The sequence below is a fragment of the Dermacentor silvarum genome, chromosome 4, assembly GCF_013339745.2.
Source record: "Dermacentor silvarum isolate Dsil-2018 chromosome 4, BIME_Dsil_1.4, whole genome shotgun sequence".
Classification (NCBI taxonomy): Eukaryota; Metazoa; Arthropoda; class Arachnida; order Ixodida; family Ixodidae; genus Dermacentor; species Dermacentor silvarum.
The window spans coordinates 182,922,635-182,944,926 of NC_051157.2; the positions used below are offsets into that span (position 1 = coordinate 182,922,635).

The following is a 22,292-nucleotide window of genomic DNA, read 5'->3' on the forward strand; positions in this document are numbered from 1 at the left end:
GCCATTGTAATGTGCTGTTTGTGGTTTGTTCATGTGAGCTGTTTGGGGGCTGCGATGCGCTTGGTGACCGCGAACACGTACAGAGCTTGAGTGCTGGGGTTCTTACTGTACGAGGTGAAGGGTACGGTATGTATACGTGCAATGTGTCGCAGGGGTGTATTCGTTTATGCGATATGCATATGCCCTGAAGTGAACCGTGCATACAGAACGGTTTGTATAGACATTAGACCCAAATTCAAGGATGCCAAAACCAAAATTCAAGGAGGCGGAAAAAACCGTACTTGTACACATACATTGAAAAAAATGAAACCTCCTTCTCTTGGCCGAACTTTCTTGTAGCTAAGCAGCTGCTGAGTTGGGCACACACTACAAGCTCTTTAGGGTGCTTTTTATGCATGTGCTCTGAATTACAGTGCAGAAGCACTGCTGGTCGTTTGTGCTCTTTGCATCTCAGTAGGGTTTTGTATCAAACCAGCTTTCCCTTGCTTTGTACACGTGTTGTTTGTTTCCAGTGTTGTCACTGCACATTTTACTCTTCACGAAGAGGGGAGGCTAGGGAACAGCTTAAAGTTATATCACTGCTCCACATATTGCAATTATTAATTTTGTGCTAGGTGTCCATGCGCTGTAATGTAAACAATGCAAATGTGCCGCATGCTATTTTTTGCGGATGTGACGACACTGCAACGCAGCTTCTCTGCCACTGCCCAACCTTTCATGCTGAACGATGTGGCTTTGCCAGTTATACTCCATCTCAGTAGTTCCTTGCAGCACTGGGCAGCGGCAGGGCTCTTAGCCAATAGGAAGGCTGAATTCCCCTAAGAATGTGTTCATCCATGCTGCATCAGCTGCTCAGCGTCTGCTTGCCATCCTTTTGATACATCAGCCACTGTTGGAGCAGTGATGCAACAAATGTTCCTACGTTGTAACTAAAGGCTGCGTACGCATTCCATGAATGCTACTGTTGGGCTTCGCTTCATCGACACGCTATCTGAGCAGTTCAATACAGCCTCCTGAGCCAGTTTTAGTAAAAGTGAACACCCTGATAAATGTTCACATGCACCGCGCCATCTGCTCAGCGGTATTTGACGTTTGCTCACCGCTGTCATCACGTACCGTACTAGAGCAGAGTAGGAATTAATGATGCAGTGACAATGACGCCTTCGTAGCGTTCTGCATCGTCAATGCATCACCATTGCTACTGCTGTGGTGTCACCTGCTAATAGAAACCGAACCACTTTTACTGCCTGTGTAGTCCTAACAGTGTCAAACAGCTGATCTCAATAAGAACAACAAGAAATACCTAATGCTTTGTCCTCAGCATGAGATGAGACTACGCAGTGGTGGATTTCACCATTTATTTATTGCTGTCAGGGCGTACAGCTAGTAAAAGGGCAAATTGAGATTGAAGGGGGTGGTCTGGGCTGCATAGGTGGTGCCATGTTGCTGCGTAATCATGGTTAGGGTGGCTACTGATGTTACCAGTGCTAACCGCCACAGTAATTCACGTACAAGACGAGCATGCGAGAAGGCCTAACATCTGTAAATCTTTTGTGAACGTCACCATGTAGCCTGCACCAAAGGACAACAAAAGCTAGGCAACATGAGAGACGTAAGGCGTGGAATTGACGAGGGAACAATGTTTAGCTTCATGCACCTTCGCAACGATTCAATCTCCTACATTAATTATCTGCAATCATGTCAACAAACTCATTGAAGTTTGACTTGTAAATGTAACATGGATGTATTATGCTGTTGTCGTGATCTAAATAAAAAATGAAGAAAGGTGCATAGGTGTTTTGCAAAAAAAAAAAAAAAAAAGAGAGAAGGAGGTGAACCCTCATTTCTTATAGGGGAGTAGGCAAGAGAGAAAGGTCCTTTGCGTTGCTGGTTGGGCAAAGAAAGAATGCCTCTGTGCACAAAGAGCAGGTCACGTTCTTGTACTTCAGATTCTTCGCTTCTATTTCGGCTGCTACTAGGCCGTTTTAAAGAATTCTTGTGGTAGAATATTCCTTGGAAGACACTTTACAACTTTTATAACTAAAATTTTCCACTGGGCCCTGGCGAATGGTCCTCTTAAATTTCTAAGGGGCCCATCAAGGGGTTGTACAAATTAGATGAGTTGTTTCTATGTAAACCTCACATTGACAAGCTTTGCAAAAATCTCGGCAAGGCTTGTTATATTCTGCTCAAGAGCCGAAATTGTTTTGATACAGAAACCCTTCGAGAAATTTATTTCAGCTTGTTCCACAGCCATCTGTGGTACTGTGTTGCATCTCTGGGCCATTCATACATTGAGCCATTTATAAAACTTCAAAAGAGGGCTGTCCATTTTATGACTTCCTCACAATACAATGCTAACACGACACCGCTCTTTCAACACATGCACATTTTACCATTTACTTCATTACTAAATTTTTAAACTCTTGTAATGGTTAATAGTAGCATTGTTGCTGACTACCCACTCTCTGCTACCAACTTTACCGAATACACGCAGTGCACTAAAACACACGCAGTGCACTAAAACAAAATTTTCTGGTTCCAAAGGCTTGTAATGTGTGTGGTAAACAGAGATTTTGAAGTGTTGGAGTAGTCGAGACGAACGTTCAGCCCACGTAAGCTAGAAATGCAGCTAATTTTCAGAGATAATTAAAACAGCATTTTCGTGATCTTCTTTCGTATGTTTATTAATACATTCACCGCTTCCTTTCTCTTTTTTCTGGTGCATTTTCCTTTACTTGTAGATGTTCAATGATACCGTTTGCATTTTGAAGATTCTTTGTATTGTATTCTCTACTTCTTCTAATGTAAAGTGCATATTGTTGCTGAGTTTAGGTACATGTGTCTCTGCTAAATTAATTGCTTTGCTTCCTCTACATTTTTTATGGATTGCAACTGGCCTTGAGCTAGGGATCCCAATGTATTTGTTCACATTATGTTTTACTCTGTACTGTACGTAAGAAATAAAGTTTAATTCAAGGAAACATTTTGCTCACAGGGCCCCCTAGCCTGGAGCTGCAGCCCCCTTAGCCCATAGGTTAATCTGGCCCCAATAGTAACTAGTATCACGAATGCAAGTTTTGGCTTGCCATCCCTTTTATCAGGTTAACATTGATTTGCACAGCAGAAATCCTAACATTCATTGCATGCAGAAAACAGCCTTAGATCAAAGGATGCAAGTTGCTTGTGTCCTGAAGAATCTAAACCTTGTTTGGGGTTTTCTGGAATGAAAGCAGTTTAAGTACCTTAGTCTGAAACTCTATTTTGCTTGACTGCAGCATTTATCATGGATGCGAAGTGGGTGTTGTGACAAAGCCAGTGTGCACATACAAGAAAAAGTACTGCAATGCCGCTCAAAAGTTTTCTAGGTGTTTTGTGCAAAACCACAATTAATGTACGGGAATAACATGACAGTGGTCATAACTTAAAGCAACGGTTCATTACAGATGGGGTACACATGTATGGTCACATAAACATAATGGTGCAAGCTTGACATATAAGTGATAGTCCTTTTTAAGATACAAGTGGCATGGTGACATACAGGGAATCAATGCTTGTTATTTCTCATCATCAGTTGTATTACTTGTGTTGTACAGTTGTACAACGCAAGTAATACAACTCAATTATCAGTTGTACAATACTTGTGCCCCGATAAAATGACGTATCTCTGAATCACAGATGCCACATCCTATCTGCCCTCTGAAATACTTTGCCACATGAAATGGAAATCTCTTTGACCTAATCAGTTATAGATTTTGCATTAGTTTTATGCTGTTTCTTGCAGTCTTGTCTTTCATGAGTACTTGCATAGTATGGAAAAGGGTACCTTGACATTCTAAATGTTATCTATATATGACCACACAACTATTATTTTTTCCTAATCAGAGGAGGCTCTCGTGTCATTATATTAATTGAACTTTAACAATGTATATGCGACAAGTACTTGCATGTGAACAAGTGTATGCAGCCTCCCAAAAGCAAGCACGTTTACGAAAGTATCTTTCAGTCATATTGGCAAGAAAACTTCCCATAGGCTTTTTTTTCACGCGAAAGGTGACCACACATTTCTTGATCTAGCAGACTGATCTTTTATGCTACAAGTCTGTGCTGCTTTCCTTGCAACGAGTAGTTTTACATATGTCTACAACACGTAGGTCCTTCATCGGCTATTCTTTTTTTTTCTACAACTTTGATGTTTTCTTAGGAACAATATATTGCACGTTTTTGAAAGCTAGCCATTCAGAGGCCATTCTTTCTTGAAAAGCTTCTTTGCAGCCAGGCTCTAAAGTTGTTGATAGACTGTTTATGTCGATTTTTTTACGTAACAATTAGTAGTCTTGCATTTAAAACTTATCCTTTGTGCCCAATATTTAGCTCTCTTTTTGCACTAGTTAAGGTGTGGTACCTAATTTTTTTTATATGAAAATAAATATTGTTACTACAGGTACGTGTGTTGTCGTATGACTATTGAATATTTGATAAATAATATTTTATTCAATTCGTATTTGAAAATGTTTACATTCGCCCACCTTTACTTCTTGTACAATGCACAAAGAGGCACGCAAGCCATAGTGGTGCTTAATGAAGTCTCTTTTTGCTGCATGTAATAGTCGCAAAAAGCAGCTTCTCACAGGGAACTTGATTGTGTTGTCTTGTGTATTGTTCTTCTGCCATATGCATTCTGAATTGATAATTATATCACAGACAGATATATAACCTCTCAATGGAACAGACATTTATTTGATACACATGAACTCGCACCCTGTTCAGCTGGCTTTCAGTTACGCTGATTGTGGCCAGCCTCTATAGAGTATGTCTGCAATGTGGTATGAGGGTATGTGTGCAGTGCTACTGTTAAGCCAACTATTGTTCTCACAGCAATGTATTGAGTAAGGTTATTGCATAATTATTATTAAAAAAAAGACAGCATTAGCCCAGGTTTTAAGGGTGAGAAAATGCTTGGTGCACTTCACCAAGCATACAGACAGCATATAATGTGACTACATACCATGTGCTAGTTTGTATTTACAAAGTGTTTACAAAATGGGGAAGGTGGCAGTGAGACTCCTTGGGGAAGCAACACTTCAGTTGTACTGATGGTACGGCGTGACCATATAATTTCCTTATTGCTTGGTTAAAAATATGGTGGGTTACAACCTATGAAATGCCACACCAGCAAGGCTGAACATCCATCCTTACTTTTCAGTGGCTTAAATACGCCAATGTGTTGTTGAGCCTGTGTTGTTGAGATTCCGAAATATCGCCTCGTGTGCCACGTTGTCAGATGCCCCCTTCAGGTCTAGCGCAAGAATGGCCCGTGGTGTGTGGCAGGGATGACAATCTCCTTCTTCAATTGCATTAGCACGTCCTGGGTCTCAAGATGTATAAAGCCAAACATGGGGTCTGGCATTTGCTGGGTTTCGTCCAGGTATTGTTGGAGGCATTTGAGTACTATCCTTTTCATGATAATGCTTATGCATGATGTGAGGGATATCAGCCACAGGTTGTCAATGTGCGGGGACTTGCCCGGTTTGGGGATAAAGCGTACTTCAGCTGTTTTTCATTCTTGTGATAGCTTGCGTGATGTCCAAAAGTCATTGAAGGGGTCTGGAAGCGTCTCTAGGGCCTGATCTTCGAGGTTAGCCTCGAAGATTCTGGTCAGGCCCGGGGGCACTGCTTCGCCGGCTTTTTTCATCAATGGAACAACGACATAACACAGAATGAACAAACACGAGTGCTGTGTGACACGGTCATATTCCATCATGTAATCAATTGTACGATCACTTTTAACTTGGCAGCTACTAAAAAAAACCGTAAGTAAATCAACAAGCCATAGTTGAATATTCACTCGTGTGCTCGGTGATGAAGAGAAGTGACTTGTCGATCTACACAGCTGTATTCCGCGATAATAGAACCATCTGTATAAGAGTATGTTAATATACAGGGCGTTCATTTTAAAGTGTTACGGAATATTTAAAAATCGCCTGTGGCAGGTAGCATAATTCTTATCGTTGAGCTGGGGTTATTCGATGAGGTGGACATTACAAAAAATCGAAACACATATTCAAGTAACAAAAATTGACTAATGAACTTCTTAGTTAATTACTTTACGACACATATTGCAATTTCCAAATTATAGCCGGTGAGCTTGCAAGACGCATTCACTTGAAATGAATTTCCAGGATGATGCCAGCTTTGAGATATTATTTTCCAAAGTGTGGGACAAAATACGTGGGCGTTCCAGTTACTTTAGTGCTTCAATGTATAAAACAGCATTTTGGTAAAAAAGTAAGTGCAACAACAGTGCATTTTTAGAGCGAGTTTGATGGCACATATCTCCAAACTGGCGTCATTATGGAAATTCATCCCAAGTGGATACGCCTGCCAAGCTCACCGGCTCCAATTCGTAAATCACAATATGTGCTGTACAATAATTAACTAAGAAGTTGATTAGTCATTCTTTTAATTCGTTCAATATGGGATTTCTCGTGTTACTAATGTCCGCCTCATCGAATAACCCAGCTCAACGATAAGAATTATGCTACCTGCCACAGAGGATTTCTAAAAAAATTTTAAAACTTATAAATGAACACCCTGTATAACGCTGCGGCGCTTCAGCGTGCTACGCTGTTGCTGCGACAAATCCCTTGTTCATTGGCTTAAAAACGGACGCGCGATCTTGCAAGCTTTCGCTAGCACATCTACAAAAAATGCGCCGTCACGCCGCACACAACCGAGTACATAGCGATGTATGTTGTTACAACAGTATGCGGTAGCAATGATTTAAAAAAAAAAAAAGAAAGAAAGGAAAACGGAAAAAAAAAGGCGCAGGTAAGATCACTGCATAGTGTTCGAGAGGTGGCTCAGCGCGCCAACGCAACACATGCAGTCAGCAGAGTATGACAGTGCAAGAGTTTTGCGTTTTCGCCGTGACGCGGAAGCTTGAACCCACGCCGACAAAAATATGCCAGTGTCGTCTGCTGTTGACGATAGTTGCCGACTTAGAACATCTTTGCCCCGCCTCTCGGTTGCCGGCTCTTAACATACGTCGCGTCCCCAAATCGGAGTGCGGATGCCGGCACATGCTAACCGCTCGAGCTCATTAATCAGAAAATTAGCTAATAAGAAAACAAACGTAATAACAAAATCCTGGCTCAGGCCAAAATTTTGCTGGTCGCCAGCACACAAACGCTGCGACCGCGCTGTTGCATGTTGCCAGTCGCTGGTTATCTGTTTTGCCAGCCAGAGGGCGCATGCGTACGGCACCGCTCACGCCGGTCCCAGCGTGAATCGAATTTTGTGCCCGGTTGCTTCAACCGTCCGCCGCCACTGAACCGCCAGCATGCGGTGCGGCTTGCAGCGATGAGCGGCTCGAGCGTGTACAGGCCTTTACCGAGCGGCTCAACCGAACTCTCACGGATATGCTGTCCATGTACGTCTCTACTGATCACCGCGATTGGGACGCCGCCCTACCCTACGTTACGTTTGCCTACAACTCGTCCCGACATGACACTGCCGGCTATTTGCCGTTCTTTCTCCTGTACGGCCGCAACCCTGCGTTGCCCTTCGAGACGCTCCTTCGATGATGTATGGTGTTTAATGGTGCAAGGGCCAGATATGGCCAAAGAGCGCCAGGCCAGTGTTCATGAGTTGACAATGGAGCAATGAATTGCAAAAGGTAGATGTGTAGTGGCTGTAAAAGGGCCTAAAAACAATCGCTGTAAAATGCGTAAAATGTATATGTAATAAAATTATGGCAATGGGTAATGAGGTGCACTATGATCACGAAAGAACAGATTGCAAGATAATGACGATAGGCTAAAATATATCACAGATAAATCTTTTTAAAAAGCACTACTGCCTTGAAAGACCCTTTGAAAACGTAAGGGCCTGGAGGCGCGTGCTATGCAAAACTGCTGTCGCGGCGACATCCTCTGAAGAGAGGACGCGCTACGAAACTATTGGGCAAATAACATGCAGTACAACATCGCTCAGAAAATCCAGAACAGCTTTAGTGCTAAACAGAGGTTCGTCGCCAAGAAACATAGCAGGGTGGAGAGGGAGACGGTACTGGTACGCTAAAGGGAAGTGTCGTTTTCTCTCTCTTTCGGCTTCCCTGCACTCCACGAGCACGTGTAGCACGGTAAGCCTCTCTCCACATCTACCACAGGTTGGCGGGTCATTTCCAGTTAAGAGAAAATTGTGGGTGCCATATGTATGTCCTATTCTCAGACGAGAGAATAGGACATTAGTTCTTCGTATTTTCTAAACAGGATGCCACGGGCCAATCTGTGGCTTAACTAAGTGGAGCTTATTGTTCGTTTCGGCATCCCACAAGCGCTGCCAATGGCTTCGAAGTTTCTTTCTCAAGTAGGGCTTGAGATCTGTGGCAGCGATAGAAGCGGTGGGGTTAAGGGCTCGCGATGTAGTTGATGTGGCCATTTGATCAGCCAGAACATTGCCCTCGATGCCTCTATGGCCAGGCACCCAGCATAATATGCTGGTTAGACAGATATGCCTTGCACAGAGCAGAATACAGTTCAATAAGTACAGGGTTTTTGTGTCTATGTAGAGTCATGACGGCTTTTACGACGCTTAGGGAGTCTGTAAATATTACTGATCTTTTGAGTTTTGATTCGCCTATACTCTTCACAGCCGATAAAAGTGCATAGGTCTCAGCCGTAAAAATGCTTGTTTCCGGGTGCAGTACATCGGACTCGGAGAACGATGGGCCGACTACTGCATAAGATACCCCTGCATGTGACTTGGAAGCGTCGGTGTATAACTGAGTGCAGGACGAGTACTTGAACTGGATTTCCAGAAAATGCATCCGGATATGTGCCTCTGGAGCATCTTTTGTGACCTCTACAAACGAAGTATCACACTCTATGAGTTGCCACTGCCACGGTGGCACTGGCTTTGCTGGGGCCATCAGAGTATTTTCAAGTAGTGGGATGTCCATTTCTTCACTAATTTTTCTTACACGTAGTGAAAAGGGTTTACTTGCTGTCGGCCGTTTATTAAAGAGTGTGGAACTGGTTGTATCATTTACGGTTGAGAAGGACGGATGTTCCGGGTTGGAATTTACTTTCAGGAAATAGGTGAGGCTTAAGGATGAACGTTGCATATCTAGCGACCACATGTCCGCCTCTACATACAGGCTTGCCACAGGACTTGTCCTGAAGGCACCAGTGGCTAGGCGGATGCCTAGATGGTGTACAGGATCCAGCATCCTTAGGGCGCTTGGCGTAGCGGAATGGTACACTATGGCACCGTAATCTAATCTTGTAAGTATGAGGCTCTTGTACAAATTTAAAAGACACTGTGTGTCACTACCCCAAGCGGTGCGTGACAACACTTTTAGAATATTCATTGTTTTCATACACTTGTTTCTTAGATACCGTATGTGTGCCACAAATGTAAGCTTCGTATCTAGAATCATACCTAAAAATTTATGTTCTGTTTTTACGTGCACGCGTTCTCCTGCAACTCAATGTCAGGATCGGAGTGCAGACCCCTCTTTCTAGAGAACAGGACACAGATGGTCTTTTGTGGGTTAAGGCTAAATCCATTCTCGTCTGCCCACTTAGACACCTTGTTCAGACCAAGCTGAATCTGCCGCTCACAGACTACGAGATTGCACGAGGCGAAACCTATCTGTACATCATCGACGTATGCAGAATAAAACATGTTTCTTGGGATATACAGACGCAAAGAACTCATTTTTACGATAAAGAGAGTGCAACTGAGCACCCCACCCTGTGGCACTCCAGTTTCCTGCACAAAAGGTCTTGATACAGCATTTCCCACACGAACACGGAAAGTGCGATTAGATAAATAACTTTCTATGACATTTAACATGTCACCACGTATACCAACGTGCGAGGGGTCTCTAAGTATTCCAAACCGCCACGTGGTATCGTAGGCTTTTTCTATATCAAGGAATACAGAGAGAAAGAACTGTTTATGGACGAAAGCTTCACGAATTTGCGTCTCAATACGTATCAAATGGTCGGCGGTGGATCGACCTTCTCAAAACCCGCATTGGTACGGGTCACGGAGAAAGAATAACAGGAGGCGAAACTCGGGGCCGGCGCCAGCGCGAGCACTGGTCGTGATAATGTCACGCTGGGAGAGGAGGAGACGCGCTGGTGGTGAACGTCGGCGCGGCGCCCCTTGCGGCGACGGAAGGAACTACTTCCCTCGCGGTCGCAGCGGCGCGCGCGTGGCCGCGGTAGCCGCGGTCTCCGACGGCGCCCGGCGTCGTCTGCTACTGTCGGATACCGCCCAAAACGTTTTGCTCCAGCGCGGTTTGCAATCCGGGGATAGAAGACCTGTAGACCGTGTTAGTAGGATATTTTTATAGATTATTATTTAGGATCACATGCTATTTATGTGGCAATAAGACCAAGAAACTTGAAAGATCAGACGATCTGCGATAGTAGCCAAGGTGGGGCACTGGCATCAAGCCGTCGCGTGCGAGCAGACGACAAGAGCCAACAGAGGCGTTGCAAGAGCGCGCTCGCCGCGCCACGGATCCGCTGCATCGCTTCGACAAACCATCACGTGACCATACGTTATGCGTCCGGCGTTCTGTAGGGGGCGCTGTCACGACGTCCGCTGCCGTGGTACGTCCTGTGCTCCTGTGTGACATTATGACGACGCGGGAAGGAGCCGAGTTGCGCCTCCTGTATTCTTTCTCCGTGGTACGGGTCAAGCAATTTGTTTGATTCAAGAAAATGTATCAGTCGGCGGTTAATCATTTTTTCGAACAGTTTGCACAGGCAGCTTGTTAGTGCTATAGGGCGGTAACTCGAAGCAGACGATGGGTCCTTGCCCTCCTTCAGTATAGGAATGACAATGGCCTCTTTCCAGGCAGAGGGGACCTTGCCGGAGGTCCATATAGCATTGTATAGGGAGAGGAGAGTTTTCTTTGTTTCATGAGGAAGGTGCTTCAGCATTTGATAAGCTATGCGGTCAGAGCCTGGCGCAGACTTGTTGCAACAACTAAGTGATGCATACAGCTCAGCAATGCAGAATGGCTGGTTGTATGCCTCGTTTCCGGTACCTTTTCTTTCTAGTTTCTGTTTTTCTATTCTAGCCTTGTGTCTTTTAAATGTTTGGGAATAATGGGATGAGCTGGCCACATGTTCAAAATGTGCTCCCAGGCAGTTAGCTTGTTCTTCCAGACTGTCGCCTTGTGTGTTTACCAACGGGAGTGAATAAGTTTGTAGCCCTTTTATCTTATTAACTTTCTTCCAGACTCTGCCCTCATCTGTATACGAGTTGATGCCGGATAAAAACTTCTCCCAACTCTCTCTCCTGGCCTGTCGACGCGTTCTTCTGCCCTGCGATTTTATCTGCTTAAAATTGACAAGATTCTCCACAGTTGGGGAGTCCCGTAGCAAGCCCCACGCTTTGTTCTGTTTCCTACGAGCGTTCCGACATTCGTCGTTCCACCATGGGACACGGCGTTTGCAGGTCGCACCACTTATTTTAGGTATACATTCAGAGGCGGCATCAATTATAAAAGATGTAAGATACTCGACAGCAGCATCAATTCCCAGCGAAGATATGTCAGACCACGAGATACTACTTGTAAGACTTTGGAATTTCTCCCAATCTGCCGTATCCAACTTCCAGCGGTTGGTGGTGGTTCGTTTTGTAGTGGTGATCTCAGCAGTATCGGGAAGTGGTCACTCCAGTAAGGATTTTTTATAACTTCCTATTTAAGCTCAGCAAATATAGACGGGGAAGCTACACTGAGATCAATGGAAGAAAACGTTTTGTTTGCGAGATTGTAGTAGGTGGGTTCCTTCTTATTCAGGAGACACGCACCAGAGGAGAAAAGAAATTGTTCGATTAGGCATCCTCGTGCATTGATACACGTGTCGCCCCACAAGCTGCTGTGTGCATTGAAATCGCCAAGAACGAGGTAAGGTTCTGGTAATTCATCTATAAATGACTGAAATTCATGCTTGTGTAAAGGATAATGTGGGGGTATGTAGAGCGAGCAAACGGTTATGAGCTTACCCAGAAGTACAGCACGAACGGCTACCGCCTCAAGTGCCGTATTGAGTGGAAGTTGCTGACAGGCTACACTTCTGTCGAGTATGATGGCCACACCACCAGATGATGCGGCAGAATCCTCGCGGTCTCTTCTGAAAACAATATTCTGATGTAGGAAGTTGGTGTTTCTTGAGTTTAGGTGTGTTTCTTGAACACACAGCACCTTTGGATTGAATTTATCGATAAGTTCTTGGATGTTGTCTAGGTTGTGGATTAGTCCCCTAACATTCCACTGCATTATTGTGTTCATGTTTGAGGAAAATGAAAGGTGCTGTGTGTCTCAAAAGGGAGGAGAGTAACTTACTTTACAGAGCCTTTGTTAGGCCCTGTAATTGGTGTTTTGTCTTTTTTTGGAGCGGTCGAGAGAACCTCGCCGCTCCATCGACGCTACTAGCGCCATTTGGCTGGGACTGGTGTCCATAGCCTCGTGCGAGGCACTGGACACCCGCTCCAGAGAGCGATGTGTGCGTCGCGTAGACTTCATCTCGAGCGACGAAGTCTTCGTCCCTACCGGACCGGAGGTCGACAGGACCCCTGGGGCCTCTGCGGTGCCCTGGCTGCTGCCGGAGCTTGTAGAGGGCACTGGTGTGGACAATTTGAGAGATGGCAGGGTGGCGTTGGCCTCGGCACGCTAGGCGTGGTCCAGGCTGCCGCCCCCCGTTGCACCACTTCGGCGAAAGATGTTTTGAGCAAGAATAAAGAGGAGATACTTTGTCGTGCTTCACGGAATGTTATGTTCTCCTTCACTTTTACAGTAATTATTTCTTTTTCTTTCTTCCAGGCTGGACAAGCTCTGGAGTATGCAGGGTGACTGCCATCGCAGTTAGCACAATGTACCTCGTCATTATTGCAATCGTCAGAAAAGTGACCGGTTGTGCCGCACTTTGCGCACATAAGCTGCCCTCGGCAGCTCTGGGATGCGTGACCAAATCTTTGACATTTGAAGCAACGTCGCGGGTTCGGAATGTATGGTCGAACATGAAGTTTTACGTAGCCGGTTTCAAGAGTCTCGGGTAAAGTAGTTGAACTGAAAGTGAGTATTAAATGCTTTGTTGGGATTTTGTTGTCATTCCGTCTGATTTTGATGCGCTGCACATGGATTACCCCTTGGTCCTTCCATCCATCCAGGAGTTCTTCTTCATTCAATGTCATTAGGTCTTCGTCTGATACTACACCTTTTACTGTGTTCATTGTTCGATGTGCGCTTACAGAAACAGGGATGTTACCAAAGGCTACGAGGTGTGCGAGTTTGTTGTATTGTTCCTTGTCTTTTAGTTCGAGGAGCAAATCTCCGGTTGCCATCTTTGTTGCCTTATACCCAGCTCCAATGGTCTCTTTTAGGCACTTGGCCACAAGAAATGGGGAAATTGCTCTAGCTTTCGTAGATGGTTGCTCACAGTGAAGGACGTGAAATTTCGGGAAAGTTTCTTTGTTTTTGGGCCAGAATAGCGAGGTTGCGTCGGTGCGTACCTTTTTCGAGGCACGATCGGTTGTAAAAGGGTTTGAGGATCCCATGGAAAGAAGTGGTTTATTCGGCAACGGCGTCTGCCACCCACCACGGAGCCCAACAAGGGGACGTGGCAGAATATGTAAACAAGTCTGCACAGCGCCAGCAGTATGCCATTACTATAACCCAATATGGTATACCCAAGGTAGGACAGCTACACCAGGTTAACCCTTGCCGCCAGGAAAAGTCGAAGTGAATGGAAAAGATGAGAAGACAGGAAAGATTAAAAGTGATAGGGAAAGACGAAGATTGGAGAGAGAGCCAGGAAAAGGCAACTACCGATTTCCCCCGGGTGGGTCAGTCCGGGGGTGCCGTCTACGTGAAGCGGAGGCCAAAGAAGTGTGTTGCCTCCGCCGGGGGGCCATAAAGGTCCAACTCCCGGCATCGGCTCAACCCCCAGGATCCCCTTTTCCTCGGACACAGCTAAGCCACGCACGGTTAAGCGTGGGAGGGTCCGACCCTCATGTGCTCGGGTCCGTGGTGTGCTAACACACCAAACGCCTGCTGACGCAGACGCCCCTGCGGGGTCGAGACGCTCCTTCCTGCTGATCCATCCGTACCAACCGCATATGCTCAGGACGTCCTCTCTCGAGCCAGAACGGCTTGCCAGGTTGCTCACACTAGGCTATGTGCGTCACAGGCCTCCCAAAAAGTGCGCTATGGTAGCCGGCACCGCGAAGTGGAGTACCCTCCTGAATCTCTGGTCCTACTCTGGACGCCGTCTCGACGCCAAGGCCTGTGTGAGAAGCTCCTCCCTCGCTACACAGGACCCTACAAGGTTCTCCGCAAGCTCAACGACGTTGACTACCTCATCACTCCGCTCCAACATCGCCCGTCTTCTTTTACGTCTGCTGCTGATGTTGTCCATGTGTCGCGGCTAAAACCCTACTACATCAGCAGTGCTGACTACCTTTAGAAGGCGCCGTGACGGCGCTCAGTCCGCCGGGGGTGGTGTTACGAGGCATTGTGTATTTATTTATTATTTATTTATTAGTTACCTAGATCGCCCCGTAGGGCATTACAGCAGGGAGGTTACAGACTTAACTAAATACATGAACAAATAATTACAATGCGTGGAAGAAAGCATCATTTTCTGTGATGTATACAATGCGTGATGGCAAACTGTTCCAATCTCGAGCTCTAACAAAAAAAGAATAACGGAAAACGTCACCCCTACAAGAAAATTCCCTGACCTTCAAACAGTTGTCCAGTCGCTTAGATATGTAGTGTGGTGCCTGGATATATTGTTCGTGGTTTATGCCTGTTTTAGAATAATAAATATTGTGGAAAAATTTTTATCTGATATGCCTTCTACGATCCTTCAGCTCTTGCCATTTAAGTTTATGTTTGCTTTCTGTCATGCTAAGCTGCCGACTGTAGTCACCAAGAACAAATCTAACTGCCTTATTCTGGATTTTTTCTAATTTATTTATAAGCTCAGATGTGTGTGGGTCCCAACAAACACATCCATATTCAAGTATTGAACGTACATGACTGAAATACAGCTGCGTTTTTAAGTTACTCGGTAAATGACTAAAATTGCGCCGAGAGAATACCAAAACTGATGCTGCCTTATTTACAATATAGTTAACATGCTTGTTCCATCGTAAGTCAGAAGTAAAAAAGACGCCTACATATTTAAATTCCTTGCTTATGTTTAGAGTAAAATCATTAATTCTATACCTATACAGATGATTAGCTCGTTTTCTTGTAAAGGTGACGTGAACAGTCTTATTTATATTTAATGACATATCCCAACGCACACACCAGTCTGCTATAGTATTTAAGTCAAGTTGTAGGATTTGTGAATCGGAAATGGAATCTACGACTCTGTAAACAACACAATCATCGGCAAACATCCTGAATGAAGACTGTATACCAATTGAAATATCATTAATGTACAACAAAAACAATAGTGGCCCCAACACTGAGCCTTGGGGAACTCCCGACGTAACTGATGCATATTGTGAGGATATACCGTTCAGAACAGCCTGTTTCTGCTATGACAAATATTCAGCAATCCACGCTATTACTTGACCATCCAAGTTATAAGCTTTTAATTTTGAGATTAGGAGACTGTGTGCGACTACATCAAATGCTTTACAGAAATCTAAGAAAACGCAGTCCACAACTTATTGCTTATCAATTGCCGAGGCTAAATCGTGTATAAACTCTACCAATTGTGTATTGCAAGATAAACCATGCCTGAAACTATGCCTGAAACCATGTTGGCTGGGGCTTAGGAGATTATGTTTAGTTAAATGGGCCATAACGCAACTGTATATTACGTGCTCCATAATTTTGCAGGTAATACTAGTTAAGGAAATGGGCCTATAGTTCTGAACGGAGTTCCGCACATCACCCTTATGTATGGACACCTGCCATGAGCCTGCCATTAAAGGACCGCTGTGCTAGGCGAAGAAGACGGGACAAGCCTCATGAGATGCTGTCAGCCATTCTCTGGTAGCAGCAGCCTGTATATATTGTCTCTCCGGTGTACTGGTGAATCCCTGTGACAATATACAGCACTGGCGCCGTTCTTCGCAGTGTGCTTTTTGGACACTAGCTGAAGAGCAATCTCCGACTGCACCCACCTGTACAGCTCCGGCTGCGAGCTAGGAGCCAGGTGCAGGGGCTGCCCCACGTGCTGAAGCGGGGACAGGTGTGGCCGGCCCAGAGTGGCGGCTGCAGACACGGGGGGCATGAGGGCACTGCACTTGACGAGGCGCTCCCCTTCGAGGAAGCCGTTGGCGGCGGGCCGCAGCTGGACGCTGCAGTCGTCGTCCACCTCCCGCTTGGGCGTCAACACGATGTCCCCGCCGCCGTTCAGCGGATGGCACAGAAGCCGCTTCTTCTGGCTGCACAGGCCGCCGCTGCTGCTAGGGCAAGAGATGCACTTCGTGAGACTTGCGGTCCATTCTCCAGACAGTGCGTGGCATGCACGTGACCACTTTCCTTGGACACTGAATTTAACTGCGACCGTAGGCCGGCATACTCACTCACAAGTGCACCGACTCCCACCTTCATTTCGCAGGCGTGAGAACTAAGGGTGCGAGTGGACGCGAGTATGAATAAGGGCAGGGCTCGTACAAAAGCATTCAATTCAAAATTCAAGGTCAATTTAAGGATTTCAATGAGGTCAAAGGTCGAAATTCAAGGAGGGGGAAACAATCTTCATTCGTACACTTACAATAAATAATAGTAAAATCTTTCGTCTTAGCTTCAATTTCTTTCAGCCGAGAAGCTGCCTAGTTAAACGCATGCCTCAAGCTTTTCAGGGGGCTTCTTAAGGCTGAGCTTTTAGTTGTAATGATGTCAATCGCCTTTCAGCATGATGGCTAGCACAGTGCAGTCCATACCACGTATAACAATATATTGGTTGTAACAATCAGTCAAACATATCAACTTATGCATTCGGGGTACGAGGAAAAAAAAAAAAAAAAACCCATGAACAACGATATGTCATGTCGGATGCAACAATCAACACTCTGCCTTCTGAACAGCTTTTTCCATGCAGACCGAGCTTGACATTTGCATTGCTAAGATCCCGTTAAACGAACCATGCCGAGAGGGGAATAGAAAGGCTTGAATTTGCAGAGTTCATATCTGTCGCCATTATCGCGTGGCATGTCCTGCCCGCCCCCGCTCATTGCACAAGCCACGAAGAGCATCGCGAGCCAGCAGCTTCGCATCCACATAACCGTGCTCCCAGATCTTGGTAATGGTAGCAGCTTCCACCATGTTGGTTTCACTATCATGACGGGTCTTGCACTGGCGCACAAAGCCCACTTTTTCCATTGAACAGCATGGCCCGTGGTTCCAGCTGTCATGATCGCGGTGATCCTGGTTTTCATAATTGTCAACATCGTCGAATGCGCAAGCTCATACTTCTTTATGCGAGTGCTTGCCTTGAGATCATGTTTTCTGAAAGTTTTGCAAAAAATGTCGCAGTTTCGCCCGAAAGGCGAAGCATCGATTGCGATAGCAATTTACTAGAGAGCTATTCGGAGTAGGGATAGTAGTTTTATCGGCTGTATAAACTTATACACATTGGCTTACTAACTGAATTAACAATCGTGGTGTCAGCGCGCACAAGCAAACTTGAATAGATCACACTGAATGACCGCGGCCAACGACTGTCAAAACGCTGGCAGCAAGCGCAGGTTCGCGCGGTCTATCGCTTCAACGGAAACTGAGCGGCTAATGCATAGCGCATACCAAGGTCAGAGCCGTGTGGAGATAAGAGACGGTGCGGGCGACCGGCACCGCCAGGCAAAGAAGTTGTTGGCAGAGGAGAAGATGCCCCCCCCCCCCTCCCCCCCTCTTCCCGTTTCTTGCTTTCGCGTGGGAGATTGAGTGGCAAGATACGCCTTTGGTGCCGGAGCACAGTGCCGCCCCGCCTCCCTCCTTCCCATAACCCGACAGCTTTTCGGGCGATGGTCGCGTTTGCTTTCCACCGTGCGTTCGCTCTCCGTGATAGCGTGCCTCCCCCGCGCTCTTTCGCTCGCGCATACGGCGCGTGGCGACGCTTTTATCGCCCTTGGAATCTATACGGAACCTCACGGCGATGGCGACGGCAGAAATCCGGTTGAAATGTCCATATAATTGCTATCGCAATAAAATTGCAGATTCGTCTCAAGCAACGTAGCTTTTCACTTTCTCGGCGCCATCTTCTACATACTGGGCTGTCCACTGCTTTGGGGCTGATTCCACACTTGCTGAGAGAGAGGGAGAGATACAGTTAAACCTGGATATAACGAAATTGACAAATTCCCGAAAAACTTCGTTATAAAGAGGATTTCGTTATATGCAGGTTCGGCAGGAAAATTCGAAAAAGAAATGCTTACCGTATTTACTCGATTCTAAGGCGCCCTCAATTGTAACGCGCACCCGTTTTCCGTTTTCGTTGAAGCACTCATCCTTGGAATGTCACACCAGGTACCCGAGGCGTGGACGCGTGCCGTTTCGCAAAAGCACGAGGCATCGGAAACGAAGAGCGAGCGTCACGATGGCGTCGTACAGTGTTACAGGAGAACCCCACTGTTACGTTGCCGGGGGCTGCGTTTTCCCAGCTGTTGCGTCGTTTTCGGCCGGTCCCGGCACAGCTCCCATAGAACCCAATGCATTGGTAACCCTGCTGTTGCGTCGCAACTGTGGGACCGTTCCCTCATCATACGTTGCGAACTGTCACCCCGCGCCGGCCCGAGCGGCCATTTTGCCTTTTCATGTCGCTTGGCTCGGTGGCTTGACGATGGCATTGGCCGCCCAAAGTGCCGGGGGCGACAACTATGACGTATTTTCGGTTTCCGCCAGCAAAAGTATGGCCCTTGAGATCCGTATTTGCTATACAAAGATGGTGTCTATGACGCGTTGTGGCCCTAAAATTGGTTTTGGCTCATAGATATTCCGTATAAAGTCCAAGGGCGATAACGCAGTCGCCGTGCGCCGTATGCTGTATGTGCGAGTGAAAACGTGCGAGGGGAGCCAACGACCGCGTCTAAATCTCGTACGCGCAAGAAAAGCGCGAGATACGGCGCGCGGGCCGTATCTTGAAAGCGATCTGCGTTGGGGCAGAGTCTAGCCATGTCTAGCAGTGTAGGTGCATCGGCGGCTTGTAGCTTTGTGCGTGCTGTGTGTTCTCGGCGCTCAGTTTGCGTTGACGCGATAGACAACAGCACGAAGGTCCCTTCGCTCGCTTCTCCAGTGGTGCTTCCGCACGCCGCCAGCGTTTGACAGCGCGTGTCCGCGCTCATCGAGTGTGACGTGTCACAGCGTGTCGGCAACATCAGCTGGAAAAGGTAAGAGTGCTGGCTTGGCGGGCTAGGCCAGCTGCAGCAAGTGGCAGGATCAGGTTTGAATGAAGAGAGGGGTAAAGGTGACACCCGCGGCGGCAAGATCGCCGGGTCGAGGAATGCAGGCCTGCCTCGCACACGCACGCACGCACACGTGCACTCGCTTCGCATTCCGTCGCGGCGGAGAAGGTGCTTCCGGTTGCTGCTCGCGCAAAAATGACAAAATTTTGGGCGAAATCTCTAGGTTGTTGGAGGGGAAAATTCGTTATATCAAGGGGGTCTCCCGCTGCCACTTCGCTACGTAGAGGTCTCAAATACATGTGCTTCTATGGAGTAACAGCGGGGAATCGAAAAACTTCGTTATATCCAGGAATTCGTTATATGGAGGTTCGTTATAAGCAGGTTTAACAGTATTGTAGAAAGGACGGATGCCAACGCACCACTTTGCCTTTTTTTCTCTCTCTGAACGTGTACGAAGAACGATCATGGGCGAAGTGCGACGCAGACGTGGAGCAGCTGATGCATCACACTGCAACAACCTGCGATGCTCTTCATGGCTTCACAATCGGCGTGCAGGCGTGCTGCATGATATGGCGGCAGCCAAGAACTTGCGTAGGCAAACTTTAGCCCTTTAGCCGGCATCGTTTGCTTAAGGGGAACTTAGCAATGCAAATGTCAAGCTTAGTCTGTGTGGAATACGCCGTCCAGAAGGCAGAATTTGTATCAATGTATGCAATATGTGGCCAATAACATATTTACTTCTTTATCTCATAGCCCCAATGCATAAGTTGATACTCTTAACAGATACCATATTTGCTCGCATAATGACCACGTCCCCCGAGAATATGCGGGGGGCCCGAAGAATATGCGCAAGGTGAGGTGCATTCATGATGCAGGCTAAAATTTTGAGCAATTTTGTTTCTGCGGCCGCCTCTGAAAAAGTTGCAGTTTCACCTGAAAAGCGAACCATCGATTGCGATAGCAAATGCGTAGACAGCTACACAAAGCAAGGACAATAGTTAATAATGGCGGTATAAACTTGCAAACATTCGCTAACTATGTAAATTAACAAGCATAGTGTCAGCACGCACAGGCAAACATGAACACATCACACTCAATGATCGCGGACACTCGCTGTCAAAACGGTGTGAGGAAGTGCAGCAGCAAATAGCAAGTGAAGTGACCTTTGTGCTGTGTGTCACTTCAACGCAAACCAGCACGCGCAAGGTATAAGCCGCCATCGCACCTAGACTCAGGCTCCAACACAGATCGCTTTCAAGATAAGGGGAGCGCAGCCACGCAACGTGCAGTAGCCGTGCCACCTGCCTCCCTCCGCGCGGCGCCACGCGCATGACGGAATACGGTGCGTTTCCTCCCTCGAACACAGGAAATGTAGGCGCGATCATCGGCGCCGACGGCAAAAATGCGCCTGGAGTGTTCATATAATAGATATCGCAATAAAAGTAGGAGATACCACAGTACGATTCGGCGTCCGATACAATCGTACCCACCGGACGCCATAGCAGATGCTGAATCGTACCGTGTCTCTCCTACTTCACGGCAGCAAGTTCACGGTGCGTTCATTATGCAAAGAAAAAAAATGCTTCTTGATTAGAAAAGTGGGGGGCACGTTCATAACGCGAGTGTGTCTATTATGCGAGTAAATATGGTATATTGTTACATGGGGTATCATTATAAGCAGACTGACTAATGGGATCGAACCTCGGTGCTCCAGAACAGAAGCCTGGTGACCCAACTATTAGGCCACAATTGCACGTATACTTCCATCGTGACAACACCAACCAGCTCTTTGAGATGATCGTCGCATGTGTCACACATGCGTGTGCACCAGTTTCCTTTACGCCAAAGACACAGGAATGAAATGGGCAAATTTACAGCATTTGATTAACCGCTATACAAAAGCTTCGCTTCACAGGTTACAAGATGTGCATACTGGACCTGCATAATTTAAAGAGAAATTAAGACAGCCCAAACATAAGCACCCGGCGACCAGCCGCATGTCACTGCACATCTCTCACCTGATCGGCAGCGGGTCTCTCTGTGGCTCAGGCTTGATGGCCTTGGCAGCTAGCACGCTGCTCGTGAAGTTGGGCAGGGCACGGGCGGGGCTGTAGTGACCCTCGGAGTCCGAGTCGGGCACCGTGATGCAGCTGGCCATGCGCGGACGCAGCGAGGACGAGTGGATGGCCCCCCCACTGCTGGTGGCCACTTGGACTCCTCCCGAGGATGATGATGTGGGCAACATCGCTGCACAGGAAGGCACACACATTGTCAGAGCCACTGACAAGCACGTAGTGGATTGTGGACCTATCCTAACCTATGTGGTGTTCTTTAGCCCCTTGTGTGAACTAGTAAATGATGACAAAACTCCACTCTTTGCACCGCCTCTGGCAAGTGGTCCTTCCCAAATGACGTTGGCATCTGCCGTGACCTTTAGAACACAGCCCATGTCATTAGATTGAGCACGGCAGCGACGAAATCTTGCCGGCGGATACTTGTTGACGTTCCGGGGCTATACGACGAACTTTCGCTGTCCGTGCTCAAGTCCAATGAATCAAAATCATCTTCAGAGTCTGTGCTGCTACCACCATCAAAACATTCTTATGCAGGCTCATTGGAATCTGTTGAAATTTGCCGTTTCGGCAGAGCAGCTGCACGTGACGTCGATGCCAAGTCAAAAGCTATGAGAGCTTGTCATGCCCAAGTGAAAGGCGCATTAAAAATCCCCTCGCAGTGAAAAAAAGAATCACAAAAGCGAAACTAGAAAAATAGTTCCTATTTTAGGCACTGGATGGCGCTAGCTGTCCGGAACCACTCCAAGCACAGGAAATTTGAAGGTCAAAGCATCCATAGCGGGCTATCGATGGGTATAGGCACGGACAGGAAAGTGTTAAGTACGTAAT

At 46.7% G+C, this 22,292-nt stretch overlaps 1 protein-coding gene across 6 annotated transcripts in view; it reads right to left on the reverse strand.

The window, feature by feature from the left end:
* Window positions 1-16,010: 16,010 nt before the first annotated feature.
* LOC119449096 (homeodomain-interacting protein kinase 2-like) overlaps window positions 16,011-22,292 on the reverse strand; it is a 77,106-nt gene continuing 70,824 nt past the window's right edge. For 4 of the 6 annotated variants that reach the window (XM_049666267.1, XM_037712285.2, XM_049666263.1 and 1 more), the window contains 2 exons: window positions 21,408-21,636; window positions 16,011-16,455 (listed from right to left, as the gene is read on the reverse strand). In XM_049666267.1, the coding sequence (XP_049522224.1) occupies window positions 16,026-16,455; window positions 21,408-21,636 (659 nt within the window). In that variant the 3' untranslated portion in view covers window positions 16,011-16,025. The remainder of the gene's footprint in view (window positions 16,456-21,407; window positions 21,637-22,292) is intronic. The other 2 variants (XM_049666266.1, XM_049666265.1) reach the window with 2 other exon arrangements.